The 17,160-nt window shown below is 40.0% G+C and overlaps 1 protein-coding gene across 1 annotated transcript in view; it reads left to right on the top strand.

Annotated features, from left to right (window-relative positions):
• The first annotated feature begins 29 nt into the window (after positions 1 to 29).
• scfd1 (sec1 family domain containing 1) overlaps positions 30 to 17,160 on the top strand; it is a 31,531-nt gene continuing 14,400 nt past the window's right edge. Inside the window, exons 1-13 of the mRNA XM_057859624.1 lie at positions 30 to 176; positions 3,501 to 3,571; positions 4,389 to 4,477; positions 4,547 to 4,637; positions 6,189 to 6,311; positions 6,398 to 6,485; positions 8,394 to 8,483; positions 8,560 to 8,615; positions 9,198 to 9,283; positions 9,351 to 9,450; positions 10,668 to 10,898; positions 10,978 to 11,051; positions 16,651 to 16,732. Of these exons, the coding sequence (XP_057715607.1) occupies positions 146 to 176; positions 3,501 to 3,571; positions 4,389 to 4,477; positions 4,547 to 4,637; positions 6,189 to 6,311; positions 6,398 to 6,485; positions 8,394 to 8,483; positions 8,560 to 8,615; positions 9,198 to 9,283; positions 9,351 to 9,450; positions 10,668 to 10,898; positions 10,978 to 11,051; positions 16,651 to 16,732 (1,212 nt within the window). The 5' untranslated portion in view covers positions 30 to 145. The remainder of the gene's footprint in view (positions 177 to 3,500; positions 3,572 to 4,388; positions 4,478 to 4,546; positions 4,638 to 6,188; positions 6,312 to 6,397; positions 6,486 to 8,393; positions 8,484 to 8,559; positions 8,616 to 9,197; positions 9,284 to 9,350; positions 9,451 to 10,667; positions 10,899 to 10,977; positions 11,052 to 16,650; positions 16,733 to 17,160) is intronic.

The raw sequence follows: 17,160 nt of genomic DNA, 5'->3' as shown, positions 1-17,160 counted from the left end.
ACCGGAGCGAAACTTCCGCGGTGAAACGTCCTGTTTCTCCGCGACGGTTTCGAGGTGACGGTTTCCTAAAATTGTGTGAGTGTATCATCTTAATTTGCTGTTGATCTTTGTTTTGACACGTCATCCGAGCTCCACAACATCCAACATGGCCGCGTCGGTACGCGACAAGCAGACGGGTATGTCCAAGTCATTTTTGATTCATTTTTCACTTTTTCCAGCTGCCAATTTCCAGTCGTCAAACTTTTAATCTTTGGACGCTCAATTATGACAGGAGGTCGAACCTAAATGAGCTTCCGGCTTTGTTTCCTGCAGTCGAATTAGCATTTGCCTGCTAATGAACTGATGCTCTGTTTTAGCTTTTGGTTTTAGCTGAAATCATTCACACTGCTGAAAGTTTAACTAAAACAGGCGCTTACACTGTCACGTCACAAAAGAATGACTAGAATTATCGAGAGTGAAGATTGAGTATCCCTGACGAGATGTTATCTCATAAACTCAATGGGTTGATATATAAACGAAGAAGAAAAACTACAACAAGTAATTGTCCCCCCAATGCCTATCTAAGAAGGGCTAAAATGGCATATTTACTAGGGTTATCGCAATCGCATATTTTTTGCTCCCGAGTTTGAGTCCGATTCACCCGATTTTGAGGATCCACCGATATAGAGTACCGATCCGATACCTCGGCAATTTATTATTAAAAACAACACATCCAAATTTTAAATATTTTTATGCTTCAGATATTGTCACGCTTACATTGTGATATCTTAATGTTACCTTCTTTCGCCCCTCCCAGTCAAAATGGGTTGGGTGATCTAAGAATAATGTATCAAACGAAAATATTTGTAGCTTGTAATTGTTCATACTTTTGACAAAAAGAGGGTTTCCAAATATATCATCTGTATTCTAGCCTTCTGGTTTGCAAATCAACTTGTTGGTGACAGATGACATGGATATTCACCGTCAATATTGTAAAGTTTAAGCACAGACAAACATGCTTAAGAGAAGATTTTTTATGTGCTCCTTCCACCTCACTGTTTAGGTCATACTGCACACCCTTTTCCACTGCTCACTTGTGAACCAGGTACATGGCCAAATCCATGCAGATACTAAATGTAGCTTACAATGATGCCCTGATGCTGTGACAGCGTGTGCCTAGATAGCACAGCGCCAGCCAGTTATTTGTTAGTTCTGGGTTACCCACCTTAAGGCGCTATTAAGACATTTGATGTACACTGCTGGCCAAAAGTATTGGCACCCCTGCAAGTCTGTCAGATAATGCTCAATTTCTCCCAGAAAATTATTGCAATTACAAATGCTTTGGTAGTAATATCTTCATTTATTTTGCTTGCAATGAAAAAACACAAAAGAGAATGAAAAAAAAATGTAAATCATTATCATTTTACACAAAACTCCAAAAATGGGCCAGACAAAAGTATTGGCACCCTCAGCCGAATACTTGGTAGCACAGCCTTTAGATGAAATAACTGCCTCTGAAAGCGGCATTTATCTATTTTGCTTGCAATGAAAAAAACACAAAAGAGAATTGGGGGGGGGGGGGGATTAAACCCTTTGAAAAATCATATGAGGCCTCTCTAATTTGTGTAATTAAAGGCACCTGTTATTTACCTGTGGCACATAACAGGTGGTGGCAATAACTAAATCACACTTGCAGCCAGTTAAAATGGATTAAAGTTAACTCAACCTCTGTCCTGTGTCCTTTCGTGTACCACATTGAGCATGGAGAAAAGAAAGAAGACCAAAGAACTGTGTGAGGACTTTAGAATCTCAATCTACGAGTCCATCTCCAAAGACCTGAATGTTCCTGTGTCTACCGTGCGCAGTGTCATCCAGAAGTGTAAAGCCGATGGCACTGTGGCTAACCTCCCTAGAAGTGGACGGAAAAGAAAAATTGACTAGGGATTTCAACGAAAGATTGTGCGGATGGTGGATGAAAAAACCTCGACTAGCATTCAAACAAGTTCGAGCTGTCCTGCAGTCCAAAGGTACAACAGTGTCAACCCGTACTATCTGTCGGCGTCTGAATGAAAAGGGACTCTATGGTAGGATACCCAGGAAGACCCCACAGTCAAACATGGCGGAGGTTCCAAAATGTTTTGGGGTTGCTTTGCTTTACATATTGCATGGCATTATGTAGTCTAAAGACTACCAACAAATTTTGCAGCATAATGTAGGGTAGTGCTGCAACGATTAATCGATTAACTCGAGTATTCGATTAGAAAAAAATATTCGAAATAAATTTTGTTGCTTCGAGTATTCGTCTAATTAAAGTGGCATTGTAAAGGTTTGTTTTGAAAGTGTTTGCATTTATTTTTATTGATTTGGGTGGATACACGGCCCTCTCGTCTACCTCATTTCACGTGGCTGAATCCATCTGCTCCCTGTTAAGATCAGCATAAGCTATGTTTTTGTTTGAGCTAATGATTTTTTTGAATGCATTCGTAATTTAGTTTAAAGGTATATTTAGCCATTTTTGGTGGGAATCTGTGTCTGAACCATTTGTTCAGAACATTGTGAAAAAAACTTTAACATTTTGTAGCATTTAAGCTAGCGGACTTTTTCTATGCATGTTAGCCAATTGTTCTTTTGTTGTACATAGATCCTCATTTAAAAAAATATATATATATATATACCGTTTAAGGCTCAGCTCAGGTATTTTAATTTTTCATGTTCCTTATCCGATTACTCGATTATTCGAACTAACTAGTTCATCGATTAATCGACTACTAAAATATTCGATAGCTGCAGCCCTAATGTAGGGCCCAGTGTGAGAAAGCTAGGTCTCCCTCAGAGGTCATGGGTCTTCCAGTAGGACAATAACCCAAAACAAACTTCAAAAAGCACTCGAAAATGGTTTGAGAGAAAGCACTGGAGACTTCTAAAGTGGCCAGCAATGAGTCCAGACCTGTCTGACCTTTCGTCTAAAGGTTGTGCTACCAAATATTAGGCTGAGGGTGCCAATACTTTTGTCCGGCCCATTTTTGGTGTTTTGTGTAAAATGATAATGATTTTAGAAAAAAAATCATTCTCTTTTGTGTTTTTTCATTGCAAGCAAAATAAATGAAGATATTTCTACCAAAGCATTTGTAATTGCAATCATTTTCTGGGAGAAATTGTGCATTATCTGACAGAATTGCAGGGGTGCCAATACTTTTGGCCAGCAGTGTACAGCTTCTTGTGTCAGTTAAATGAGTCTGAAAATAATATTTTAATGACAAATCCATACCCTACAAAGATCTTTAGATATAGTTAAAGCCTGTGGCACCATTGGCATAAAAGCTTGTTTATTGTGCACTGATAGCTTGTGCCTTCTTAAATGTTTTTTTTCTCCTTCCTTTCTAGTCACTTTATTCCTATATCTTCTTATGTACTGCATTTTATTGTTGGTGTGTGTGTGCCATGGACCCCCTGTGAGATTCATTAATAAAGATCATATATTTATGTATACTTTGCATCATGCTTGTGTATTTTGCATTCAGTGGCTCTGAAGCGGATGTTGAACTTCAACTCACCCCCTGTGAAGAACGCCGCATCCGAACCAGTATGGAAGGTAACTGTGAAGTAATTAACGCCTTGATGCCCGAATATACATTCATAGACTTACATTTTACAAATACTGTATTAATAAAGCATCAGAAGTATGCGTAAGTACATAAAAATAATATTAATAAAGAAAAATACTTTAAATAAAATTAACTTGAAAAATACCGCTGAAAATTTGAAATCCTGAAATTTGACACAAAACACAAAAAGGTAAAAGAATAATTATAAATAAGGTGAATTTAGAAAATAAGTGAATATATGTATTTAAAAATAAAAATCTATAAATAATTGATTTTAAAAATTTATTTTAAAAAGGAGGAATTTATAAATCCCTCTTCACTATTATTTTTTATACCCCCCAAAAATAATAAATATGGAAAATGAATTTGAAAAATACAGCAAAAAATTAAAAATCAGAAAAAGATGTTTTAAAAAAAGTAAATTTGGATAATTAAATATTTAAATGTGTCTGTGTGTGTACACGTATGTCAATACATAATCCATTTACAAAAAAAAGAGGAATTCTACCATTTGATTTATTTTTTATATTCCCAGCCCCCCAATTTGTTTTTATTTTGAAATATTATTTCTAATTAGTTTTCTACATTTCAAATTTTTGAAATACATATTTTATGTAGGATTTTTCAATGTATGGTTGAATTTGCTTTATTTTCTATATATTTTTATTATCATTATAGTCCCCCAATGCTTTGTGGCATTGTTACATTTGAACCCATGCATCAAGGGCTTAAAAGACTGCAATTAGATGAATTTTTATGATGTAGTTCATGAATAAAAACCACGCTACGCTGCTTGTTTTGTAGGTGCTGATATACGACCGTTTTGGTCAGGACATCATCTCGCCGCTGCTGTCCGTCAAAGAGCTCAGAGACATGGGCATCACGCTCCACCTGTAATCTGCGCGTACACATACTTAAATTATGTATTGACCCTTTGTTGATGTTGTATTTTTTGCGCTCAGGTTACTTCACTCCGACAGAGATCCCATTCCCGACGTGCCGGCCATCTACTTCGTCATGCCTTCGGAGGAGAACATTGACAGGATTTGTCAGGTACTCACATACAGTGAGGAGCAGAAGTATTTGCACCCCTTGTGACTGAAATTTCAATCATAGATGCATTTCCACTCATAGAGACATAATCTTTAAAAAAAAAAAAAAATACAGAAATTACATTGTATGATTTTTTTTTTTTAATTTATTTGTAATTTGCTGGGGTTCATAAGTATTTGTACACCTGAGAATCAGCAATAATTATGACACTCAAGGAGTTGTCAGTCTACCTTAAAAAGAAGTCCACCTTTACCCCATGCGTAACCACCCAACCTCCACCCGCTTGAGCTCAATATTGTCACAACAACAACTGCTACCATGGGCAAGACCAGAAAGCTTTCAAAAGACAGCAGAGAAAAAAATGTTGAGCTCCACAAAGCTGGAAGAGGCTACTGGACAATTGGAAAGCAGCTTGGTGAGAATAAAGCAACAGTTGCAGCAATTGTTAGAAAATAGAAGAGGCTAAACATGACTGATAATCTACCTCGGACTGGGGCTCCATGTAAAATCTCTCCTTGTGAGGCATCAATCATGATGACAAAGTGAGGGCTCGCCTAGAACTACACATCAGGAGCTGGTCAATGACTTGAAGAGTGCTGAGTGCACAGTTTCAAAACTTCCAAAAGGTTCCCCTCCTGAAGCCAGTACATGTGAGGGCCATCTGAAATTTGCCAGGGACCATCTGAATGATGCGAAAGAGTCATGGGAGAAAGTCATGTGGTCAGGCGAGACCAAAGTGGAACTTTTTGGTGCAAAGCTTACTCCTCATGTGTGGAGGAAAAAGAAGGATGAGTACAATACCAGGAACACCATCCCCACTGTAAAGTATAGGGATGGAAACCTCATGCTTTAGGGCTGGATTTCAGCAAATGGGACAGGACGAATGTATTGTATAAAGCAGAGGATGAATGGTGAAATGTATCGTCAGATTTTGAGCCACAATCTCCTTCCCTCAGTCGGAGACTTGAAGATCAATCGTGGCTAGATCTTCCAACATAACAATGATCTGAAGCACGCAGCCAAGCTGACCGAGGAGTTGCTGCGTAAAAAGCTTATCAAGGTTCTGGAGTGGCCTAGCCACTCTCCAGACCTCAATCCAATAGAAAATCTATGGGTGTAGCTGAAACTTCGTGTTCCTCAACGACAGCCCCGAAACCTTACAAATCTAGAGAAGATTTGTGTAGAGGAATGGGCAAAAATCCCTATTTCCATATGTGAAAACCTGGTGAAGCACTACAGAAAGTGTCTGACCTCTGTAATTGCAAACAAAGGCTTCTGCATTAAATATTAGCACGGATTTTCTCTTCATTTTCTCTTATTTTAAGTGAGTTTATTACTAGTCGATGTCCAGTCCATTTGGCGTGGGAACTTGGTTCAATTGCTGCAGCCCTCCCACTTAAAATGTAGTGAGGTAAAGGTATATCCAAACTCTTTGTGCTTATGCCAATGTTAAGTAGGAGCAAGCTGTCAGTACATTCCTGGCACTCGTAATTCAATTTATCTTTGTACTTGCTGTTGTCAGAGCCCTTCTGATTATGAACAATTGTGTAGGACCTGAGAAACCAACTGTACGAATCATACTACCTGAACTTCATCTCGGCCATCAGTCGAAGCAAACTGGAGGACATCGCCAGCGCTGCGCTGGCGGCTAATGCTGTCAGCCAAATCACCAAGGTTGCCGTGGTTACTCTTTGATTTACTTTAACAGACAAGCAGCCTTTAAATATGCTTTGTGTGTATTCGGGATGTGTGCATTTCAGGTGTACGACCAGTACCTGAATTTCATCACATTGGAGGATGACATGTTCATCTTGTGCCATCAAAACAAGGAGGCTATCTCATATCACGGTAATGATTTCTTGCTAACTAGTCACATGACCACCCGTCATTTGAATTATGAATGTTCACGTTTGAGTGCCATTGACGGTACTTGACGTCCAAACCATTTGAACTGTTGCTTATTTTTAGTTGTTTTGCATGCATTATTCATGTTCGGTTGGCAGGGGGAACCATATAGCTAGATATCGAGTGGAGATAGGGGCATCTTATTTATTTAGTTTTATTCAAACTTACATGTTTACAAACATCTTCTTCAAAAAACAATTGAAAAAAAAAATGACAGATGTATACAGATGTATTCAATATTGGTTACGTCATCATCACAAATTCTTCTTTTCCGTTCAGCTCTTCCCTTCAGGGATTGCCACAGAGAATCAGTTGTCTCCATCTAAACCTGTCCCCTGCATCCTCTGCTGTCACACCAACTACCTTTATGTCCTCTTTAACTACATCCATTTACCTCGTCTATGGCCACCCTCTAGACCATCTGCCTGGCATATTGAAGTTCAGCATTCTTTTGCCAATATACTCACTATCTCTCCGCTGGACATGCACAAACCATCTCAGTCTGGCCTCTCTGACTTTATCTCCACTTCCTCTAACATGCGCTGTCCTGCTGATATGCTCATTCCTGATCCTATCCATCCTGGTCACTCCCAAAGAGTACCTCAGCATCTTCATCTCTGCCACCTCCAGCTCTGCCTCCTGTCTTTTCCTCAGCGGCGCCTTCTCCAGACCAAACAACATCACTGGTCTCACCACAGTTTTATAAACCTTTCCTTTCATTTTAGCTGTAACCCTTCTATCACACATCACACCTGACACTTTTTTCCACCCGTTCCAGCCTGCCTGCACACACGTCTTCACTTATTTTTCAAACTCTCCATTGCTATGGACTGTTGAGCCTAAACACTTAAACCCCTTCACCATCTTGGTCTCTTCTCCCAGTAGCCTCATTCTTCCACTTGGGTCCCTCTCGTTTACACACAGATACTCTGTCTTGCTACGGCTAACCTTCATTCCTCTATTTCAGGGCAAACATCCACACCTCTAGTTGCTCCTCCACCTGTTCCCTGCTCTCACTACAGATCACAATGTCATCTGCAAACATCTTAGTCCATGGAGTTTCCTGCCTAACCTCGTCTGTCATCCTGTCCATTACCATAGCGAACAAGAAGGGGCTCAAAGCTGATCACTGATGTAGTCCCACCTCCACACTGAACTCCTCCGCCACACCAACAGCAAACCCTCACCACTGTCCTACCTCATACATGTCCTGCACCACTTGAACATACTTCTCTGACACTCTAGACTCATACAAAAGCACAGTCCCTCTCTGGGCACTCTGTCATAAGCCTTCTCCAGATCTACAAAGACACAATGTAGCTCCTTCTGACTTTCTCTGTACTTTTCTATCAACATCCCCAAAGCAAATACTGCATCTGTTCTACTCTTTTTTTTTCTTTTTTTTTTTTTTTTTTTGCATGAAACCCTACTGCTGCTCACAGATGTTCACCTCTGCCCTCAGTTTAGCTTCAACTACTCTTTTAGCTTCATTGTGTGGCTCATCAGCTTTATTCCTCTGTAATTGCCACAACTCTGCACAGTTTAATATGTAAAAATGATATGGAAATTTTTAACCAGAGGATTCGGGGGGGGGGGGGGGGGGGGGGTAAATAATATATTTTCATCATTAGATAGGGCCACCTCTGTACTCCTATTGCATATAGAATGCTTAGTCATTTCTATTTGGTGGCCAAAATGTGCATTGCAAGAACAGGACCGGTAATGGAGATAATGACAATTGACATTTAAAATGTCATATCGTACAACACTAACCCAAATGAATATAACTGTTAGTAACGGGATTACGCACCAGTGGATTAAACGCCTCTGCCATTTGTTGTTACCTCATAGCCATCAACAGAGGAGACATGCAAGACACTGACATGGAGGCCATCATGGACACCATCGTGGACAGTCTCTTTTGCTTTTTCGTCACGCTGGGTACGTATTTTCTGTAAAATGGTGCTCGTTTTATGGTGGCGTTGATGGCGTGCATGTGTGTGATTCCTTTGAGTAGGCGCCGTGCCCATCATCCGTTGTCCCCGTGGCAACGCGGCTGAGATGGTTGCCGTGGTGAGTTGACCTTTCTGATCTAAAATGGCTAGTGAGTTAACAAGTTCAAAATATAGTTAAAAAAAACTGTGGCTTTACTAAAAAAGTTACTCATTTCGGGGGGGGGGGTTTATGTGTTAACTAACATTACTTGTTTTCATTCATTCACTCTTTCATTTTGCTAAGCCACTTTGGGTGAGTCTTTTCCAACCAATCCATTATCCAGCAACACGCTGAGCTTCGCAGTGTAGCAATGCACACTCGAAGTGCAATGTCCAACGCATCTTAACATTAGCATTCCCTGAGCTAACAGTAAGTTATTTCGAGGTACACACAAACTTGTTGTCAAGAAAAGACACTTCGAATAACCACTAACCTCCATGAATGAACGTTCATTCGCTGCCACCCTCCCAGTTCAAATGGATTGGACGTCTTCTAGTGATGACCTCTGTTCAAGAGCCATATATACATCACATACACATATACATACACATACATCTAGCACCTTGTGTCTAGCGCCGCCAACGATGGCCAATGAGATAAACTCATAATGGCATCAGTTTGACTAATAATTGGGTTTTGTGTGACTGCGCTGTCTCGTAGAAGCTGGACAAGAAACTACGTGAAAATCTGCGCGACGCCAGGAATAGCCTCTTCACGGGTGACAACATGGCCGCTGGGCAGTTTAGGTAAGCGGCGGGTGGCACCGAACACGTCATTATTGTGGCAATTGACTTGTCGCTCCCTGTCACGCAGCTTTCAGAGGCCGCTGTTCGTGCTAGCTGACCGCAACGTGGACATGGCCACGCCCTTGCACCACACTTGGACATATCAGGCACTGATTCACGACGTGATGGTGAGCACAATTTACTTTGTCAAAGAGTCCCTTTAACTCATTGGAATCCATTGATGCAGACAAGTACCGTTATTTCTGCACAATATAGCGCACCTGATGACAAGCCGCATGTATCCATATCTAAATATGGGGTATTAACACCGGGATCTATACAGGTAGTCCCTAGGTTACGAACGAGTTCCGTTCCTACGCTGGCGACGTAATCCGAATTTTCGCGTCAGTCAAAATTAACCCTTTAAGTACCTCTAAATCTCAAAATAACTATCCAAAAACATGTATTATGCGTCACTGGAGCTAAGTCCTAGCTAGACAGCGAGCCAAGCTGTAATCTTTCCCATCTCTCTCTCACTTGGCTGCATGACTTCTTCGTGAGAGCAAATGCACTCTTCCTCGTGTGAGCGTGTGCACTCTTCTTCGAGTGCACGAATGCGTTCTTCGTGTGTAAATGCGCTCTTATTCACGGAAGTATTACCTTCTACGCTTCCTGCTTCACAAAAGATGTCAACATCAAAATCAAATACACATTTCACCAGAGGGCAGAACAGTCATATTAATAAAATAAAGTAAAAAATAAGATCCTGTGAGATACAATAAGGCACTGTTTACGCGACAAAAAAAACGAAAAACGACTGGAGATAAAACGATGGACGAAACTCCGGCGTCATGAATTCGAAATCATGTAAGTCGGGTACGTCGTGACCCGGGGATTACATGTATATTTATTAACCGTATTAAAATCAACACGTCGTGTGTTTCAATTTCCCACAATTAACAGGAAATGACCCAAAATCAACAAAAAAGTGACTCGTAAGTGCTCCAAAATCAACAGAAAGTGACCTGGTAATGCCCTAAAACTATCAGGAAGTTATCCAAGATGTACAGGAAGTGACCCCAGAATGCCCCAAAATGTACAGTTACAGGTACAAGTGACAAAAAATAAACATGATGTGATCTGTAAATACCCTCAAATTTACCAAGAACTGAGCCAAAATTAACTATTTGCCCACCACTGACTAAGATACACATCCGATTCCCTTAAAATGGGAGCACTGGCTCATGTTTGAGTGCCATTGACGGCGCCCTGTCTAAATGGATTGGACGTCTTGTCCAGCACCGTCATTTGCAGCCAACGAGTTAACAACGACGCGACCTGAAAATTCCCCAAAATGAATAGTAACTACTGTATGAAATCTCCTTTCATTTTATTTTTATGGCAGGAATTCCATCTTAATCGTGTGATGCTGGAAGAAGGCGCAGGGTCTGAAGCGTCCCCCGCTGGAGCGCGACCAAAAAAGAAGAGCAGAAGGACATACGACCTTACTGCCGCCGACAAATTCTGGCAGAGACACAAGGGAAGTCCCTTCCCGGAGGTGGCGGAGTCTGTTCAGGAGGAGCTGGACACGTACCGGGCGCAGGAGGATGAGGTCAAACGACTCAAAAGCATTATGGTAAAAAAAACAAAAAGCAGCGGCAACAAGAAACTCACCTCGCCCATGCACTGCTGACCTCTGATCTTTTCGCGCGAAGGGCCTGGAGGGCGAGGATGAGGGCGCCATCAGCATGCTTTCGGACAACACTGCCAAGCTCACCTCTGCTGTCAGGTGACCTTCTTTCTCATACACTTTGGACTTGGTAACTTAGCAGAAACTCGATCTGCAATGCACATTTTGGCCAACAGATAACGCCAAATTTCACTTGCTACATTTTAGGATTCCTTATTCTTAACCATTTTGACGGTAAGCGGCGAATGACGTCTAGTGCTGATAATGGCACTGAAACATGAGTCAGTCCTGCCAGTTTAAATGAATACGACGAATTCGAGAAGAAAATGGTGCTTTGCGAGTGCAGTGCCAACACCAGAGTGCTAAGGAACTATGTTGGAGTGAGTTGAGGAATTTGAGCAACGTAAAAACTAGTGCGCTCTACGATGTAATATATTCCAAAACGATGTAAAACGTATCGACATTTTACATTTCTACTCTATTGTCATCGGTGTAAATAAATCTATTCCTACCAGTGTTGCCTTTGGCAGCCCTTTTAATTTTCGTCTTAGTCTTACCCCTGTTTTACACTCGAAGTGTTTGCAGTACATCTGCTGTCCGTCTGCGTCAACGCAGTAAAGCGCGGCCGTTAAAGTCAAGCAGCGAGTGCACACCACAAATAACGCAACAAAAATGTAAATGTATAGATATAAAACGAAGCACTTAACCATTGTTAAGCAAAAAATAAAAATCTGCAGGAAAACCAGAACAAATGCTGAGCAACATGCAGGGTTTGAAAGGCTGATAGTTCTTTTTTTTTTTTTTTTTTTTTTTTTTTTTATTGTTAGTGTATTTATTTCAAATCTTTTTTTTATTGGTTTTCAGGCCCGGATCTAGGTTTACCCACCTGAGTGGGCACTAAGAAATCTTGAGGGGGCACCCCCAATGCAGGCTTTTTTTTACCCTCTGCATTTCTTTAATTTTTCTTAAATTTAGTCGAATAATTTTCTCCATCTTGTTCTGAGTCTTAACGGCTGGTTAACAGATTAATGCATCAGATTCTTCCACTTACTTTAAGTAAATATTACTATTGCTACAGTATTTGTTCTTATTAAGGCCATACAACTACAAGTTGGTCATTTTTCACCTAAATCAAGAGAAAAATGCTTTCAAATAATGTTTTGAACAATATCTATTCTTGAATTTAAAAACATTTAAAAACAGGTTTTTTAAGCTTATTTTCAGCTAGATATTTTTCTTATTTCAAGAAATCTAAGTGAGTAAATTTAATTGAAGCACTCACAGATAATTTCACTTATTTCTAGTATATTTACACTGAAAACAAGGGAAGCTTTTCATTTTTTTTTTTGGTTTGGGTTTTGCAGTGCATATGTAATGGTTTCATTGGTACACCGTTTGATTAAACCTTTGTTTTTAAAAACTACTTAAGAAACATTTTGAAAACTTCCAGAATAAGTGTCTGGATTTTATAAGCAAATTTAAATTGCAATATTTAAACGCAGAGGTGGGTAGAGCAGCCAACATTTTTACTCAACTAAGAGTAGTGTTACTTCAAACTAATATTACTCAAGTAAGAGTAAAAGTAGTCATCCAAAAAATGTACTCAAGTACAAATAAAAAAGTATGCAGTGAAAAGAATACTCAATTAAGAGTGACATTTTGAGTAACTGCTTTTTTTTTTTTTTTTTTTTTTACAATGGTATATGAACCGTTGTTATAATAATACTGGACAATAACACATTACATAACCGCATATAGCCAAAGAAATACAATAAAAATGTATTCCAATGAGAGAAAAAAAAACATAAACGAGGCATTCTTCGTCCAAAGAGCATGAGTGCCCTCTGGTGGAAAAAATAGTTCCTCGTTTGAATAGTGAAGAGTTTCTTCATTATTACTATTTAGAAATTAAAAGGAGCATATATCCGGTTATCCTTGGTCAATCAATGCCAAATAAAAACTGGTATAGAGGTTGAAATCCGCACTTTTGAGTCCTGTTGAGAGCAGCGCTCAATATAAAATACTTCATTTTTTTACGGTACTAAAGACCACATGATTGAGCAGGCTGGCGTGAAGCTAGGACGCAAGCTTGCGTCTGATTTGTATAATGGAGTCATGTGATTATTTTTGCGACGTCTCATTAGTGAAATCGGTAGAGCTACTTGGTACTACTACAGCTTTTATAGCGACTCTGCATCGCTGGCAAAAACACTTTTTTATGTTCTGTCGGGAGGAAAACGGCTGCCCACCCAATAATATGGTATTGGTACAGATATTGTGATATCTTTTTACTTTCTTTGACCGAATATTTAGTGTAACGACCCCACAGTATTATTGCTGTTCTATCAGCTTCCTACCGTCAGCGAACGCCACTGGTACGAATGGGTGTGTGTGGTTGGATGAGTAGGAGTGGGCGGGGCGAGCGGAGGGTGCGTGTGTGTATGTGCCTAGAGGAGAGAGAGGAAGCGCGCGGATAACAAACGAGGTTGGAAAAACAGCTTGTTTAGGTGATTGCTTGTTCGGCGTTGTTGCGGCCAACAGTAACCGTTAATCCTGCTGTAAAAAAGTAGGTGAGACCAACTCTCCGTGCGTTCTCTATATCCAGTGCGACGCTACAGTAGATATTCCCGACATTTTGATTGGGTGGGCACGACTCACGTCTGGGTGGGCCGTGCCCACCCCGGCCCACCCATACATCCGGCCCCGTTGGTTTTATCATAGTAACACAACAATATACAAATACACACAAACAATATAAGCGACATCCACAAGTAGACATGGAAACAGCATTTGATGAACACATTCAATGACGGGGGGAAAAAAAAGAAAAAGAAAAAAAAAGGATAGACGAAACAAAAATACATAGTCTGGGAAACACAAGATGGCTACTTAGTTTGACATTTCAGAGTCCCAACGACACAAAGGGGACAAATCGGCTATGTAGAAAGGTAGACCTGGACAGCACCTTACAGCATATTTTACGAGAGGGATACAAGTTCAGCATTGTTTTACAAGACAATATATGGAAATCAGACTAAATTGCAGACGGGTAAAGGGAGGGGGGGTTAGGCTGTAGCAGCTTAGTTAATAATAGGGAGCTATGTTTTAGATCGGGTCTCAAAAAAGGATAAAAATGGTTGCCATGTTTTTGTGTATGTCTGGAGAGAGCCGTTCACAACATGTCTTAGGTGTTCCAGTTTTAAATTGGACATAACTTCTTCCATCAGGCGCTTAAAAGATGGAGGCTCAGTTTTTTTCCAATTAAGTAAAATCATGCGCCTCGCAAGTAGGGTAATAAAAGCTATTGCCCTGGCCTGGTGTGAGGAAACTAATATGTTTGATGGTACATTCCCAAACAGTGCGGTTATACAGTTTGGTGCAATATCCTTCTTACATAGAGATGACAGTGTTGTGAAAATTTCTCTCCAGAATATATACAGCCTTGGGCACACCCAAAACATGTGGCTTACGTTGGCCGCGGTGAGACTACATCTTGGGCATGCTGGGTTAGCACCTGGATTCAGTTTCGAAATTTTACCTGGTGGCCAGTGTAATCTGTGGAGAATCTTAAATTGTATTAGTCCATGTCTTATACAAATAGGTGATGAATGGATTGACATGATAGCAGTTTGCCAAGTGTGATCAGTGAGCTCCTCACCCAGCTCTTCTTCACATTTTTGTTTCAAATGGGTTAAAGATGGAGATGCAGCACTTTGAATCCTGTCATACAGAGTTGAAACGATGCCTCTGATGGTGGGGTCCAATTCCAAGCAATCGTCTAGCCAAGTTTTAGGTGGCAAGATAAGTGAGAATTTCTCCTTCACAAAACTGCGAGCTTGAACATATTTGAAAAAATCTGATTGTGACAGACTAAAATCCTCTGGTAGCTGGTTGAAAGAGGCAAATTTCCCATTTCTAAAGAGACCTTTTACACATGACAAACCCCCCCCTTTGCCATCGCTGGAAAGATGGATCGATAAGTGATGGGGCGAAATGTACATTGGAATTGATAGGAGTGGCAGGTAAGGCGGACCTGAATTGAAAATGTCTTCTAAACTGAAACCAAATTTTTAAAGAACCACGTACAACTTCATTGTTTGTCCAATAATTTTTATTCAATGGCAAAGAACTACATATTAGGGAGCCAAGAGAGATTGGCTCGCTGGAAAGGCTGATAGTTCTTGTTCTATTGTTATTCTCTCTAGCCTCGACTCTCGGGCTCTCCACGATCTTCCAATCCGCGCGTGAACCGATCGAGCAACTCCAATGTTTTTGTCTGTAAAATTAAAAAGTTTTCCTTCAAAAATAACGGTTTCCAAACATTTTAAATGAACATTGACAAGTGAGCACATATTGAAGTGCCTACAAGAAAAAACGCTAACTTGTTGATGATAATACACACTCAGCAGGAAAACATTACATGGTCTTCAACTAATTTTACCTACTTTGACGCCATAAACTGCATGTAAAAAATTGTCCCAGAGTTTAAGACGACGCTTGCCACACTAAATGCTAATGCTAACCTGTATGTGTATGCTATGCTAGCACTACGAGTTACATTTAAGATGTGATTATCACTCAGCAAAGACCCAAACATTGCTACAATGCAGGCTGGTATACTACACGTACAATAAGAAAATGTCTCGCATTGTGAACATATGACAAAACTGTAGCATTTTCGTCTCATCAGACATAAACTGGCATTCGTCTCATTATTATTTTAGTCTCCTAAGAGATGTTTTTAGCTTGTCATCGTCATGAAAAATTGTTCGTTAGCAAAATATTTTCGCTATAGTCATCGTTGATGAAAACAAGAATGGTAAAAGCTATACATTTCATGCACGACTTAACAACTATGCTTCAAGTTCCTACATTGCACATTTTAGCCAGAGGATGGCACCCAATTGGGCGGAATTTCATAATCAATTGTAGTACCACCTCAAGTACTGCCTCAAGTTGTCTCTATTTCCAGTCAATAGTTAGCAAATTGGTTCTCCATGCCAACCGTGCATGAGTAATGCATTGAAGACAATTGAAAACAGCAACACATGTAATCCCTATAGACAACACAAATTGTTCCAATATCAGTATTAAATTATTAATTAATCATTTAGTCATTGGCTGACAACAGTCGTCCAGCTCATTTACACCTGAAGGAAAGGCTCATGTTTCAGTGCCATTGACCCCGCTAGACGTCCAATCCATTTTGACTGCAAGGGGGAAATACATTCGTTTGCCCCCTCCCAGTCAAAATGGATGAATAGAACTGTTCCTTCAATGCACATTTTGGCCAGTCGATGGTAACTGATTTGCACTGACTTGCTTCATTGATGGTAGTCCATATGTCATAATAGTACCTCCAATCGGCCTCAAGATGTCCTCATCACCACGTAATTGTTCGCCAATCGCCTGCCTCTACCAATCGTACATTCGTAATGCATGAAAATAACACAAATGTATATTAATGTTTAATGTGACATGGGATGGCAGTGAATGTGTTTAACTCATGATAACTTTTGAATAGATGCCCACTATAGTGACCACTCTCCCTGAGAAAGTTAGATAAATTAAAAATATATTTTTTAATTTTGATATTTTTTTTAGAGGAAGAAAGAGAATTATTTACTCTCTTCCAAACTGCTGTTTGTATCAATTTATGTGCCCATAACTGAAGTTCGGTGTCATTTTTGTCGCATAGTTCTCTACCTGAGTTGTTGGAGAAGAAACGTCTGATTGACCTACACACCAACGTGGCCACGGCTGTGCTGGACCATATTAAGGTATTTGGTGTAGCTGATGTAGTCAGTTAGTGCTGAACATAAGATGATACGTATCACTGAAACAATATAAAACATATCAACATTTTACATCTTTATCGACATTATCACCATAAATAGACCTGTTCCTATGATGCATTTTTTTGGCCAGCAGATATCGCCCAATTTATCGCGATTCCATATGCTATATTAATACTACCAATCGGCCTCAGGCTGTCCCTATCGCTACACAATCGTTAGCCAATTAGCTTCTTCTGCCTTCCGTATGTGACCAATGCATGCAAGAAAATTGAATCCACACAGACAATAGAATTCCAGGGTTTCCCCTACATTTGAAAGATTGTGGCACACCACCACACCAATTTTAAAACTGCCACGCCTTGCAAATGAGATGTTTTTTTAAAAGATACATTCTAATTTATAGTTTGTAT

Source organism: Corythoichthys intestinalis, chromosome 15, assembly GCF_030265065.1.
Source record: "Corythoichthys intestinalis isolate RoL2023-P3 chromosome 15, ASM3026506v1, whole genome shotgun sequence".
Taxonomy (NCBI): Eukaryota; Metazoa; Chordata; class Actinopteri; order Syngnathiformes; family Syngnathidae; genus Corythoichthys; species Corythoichthys intestinalis.
This window is presented reverse-complemented; position numbering and strand designations above follow the sequence as displayed.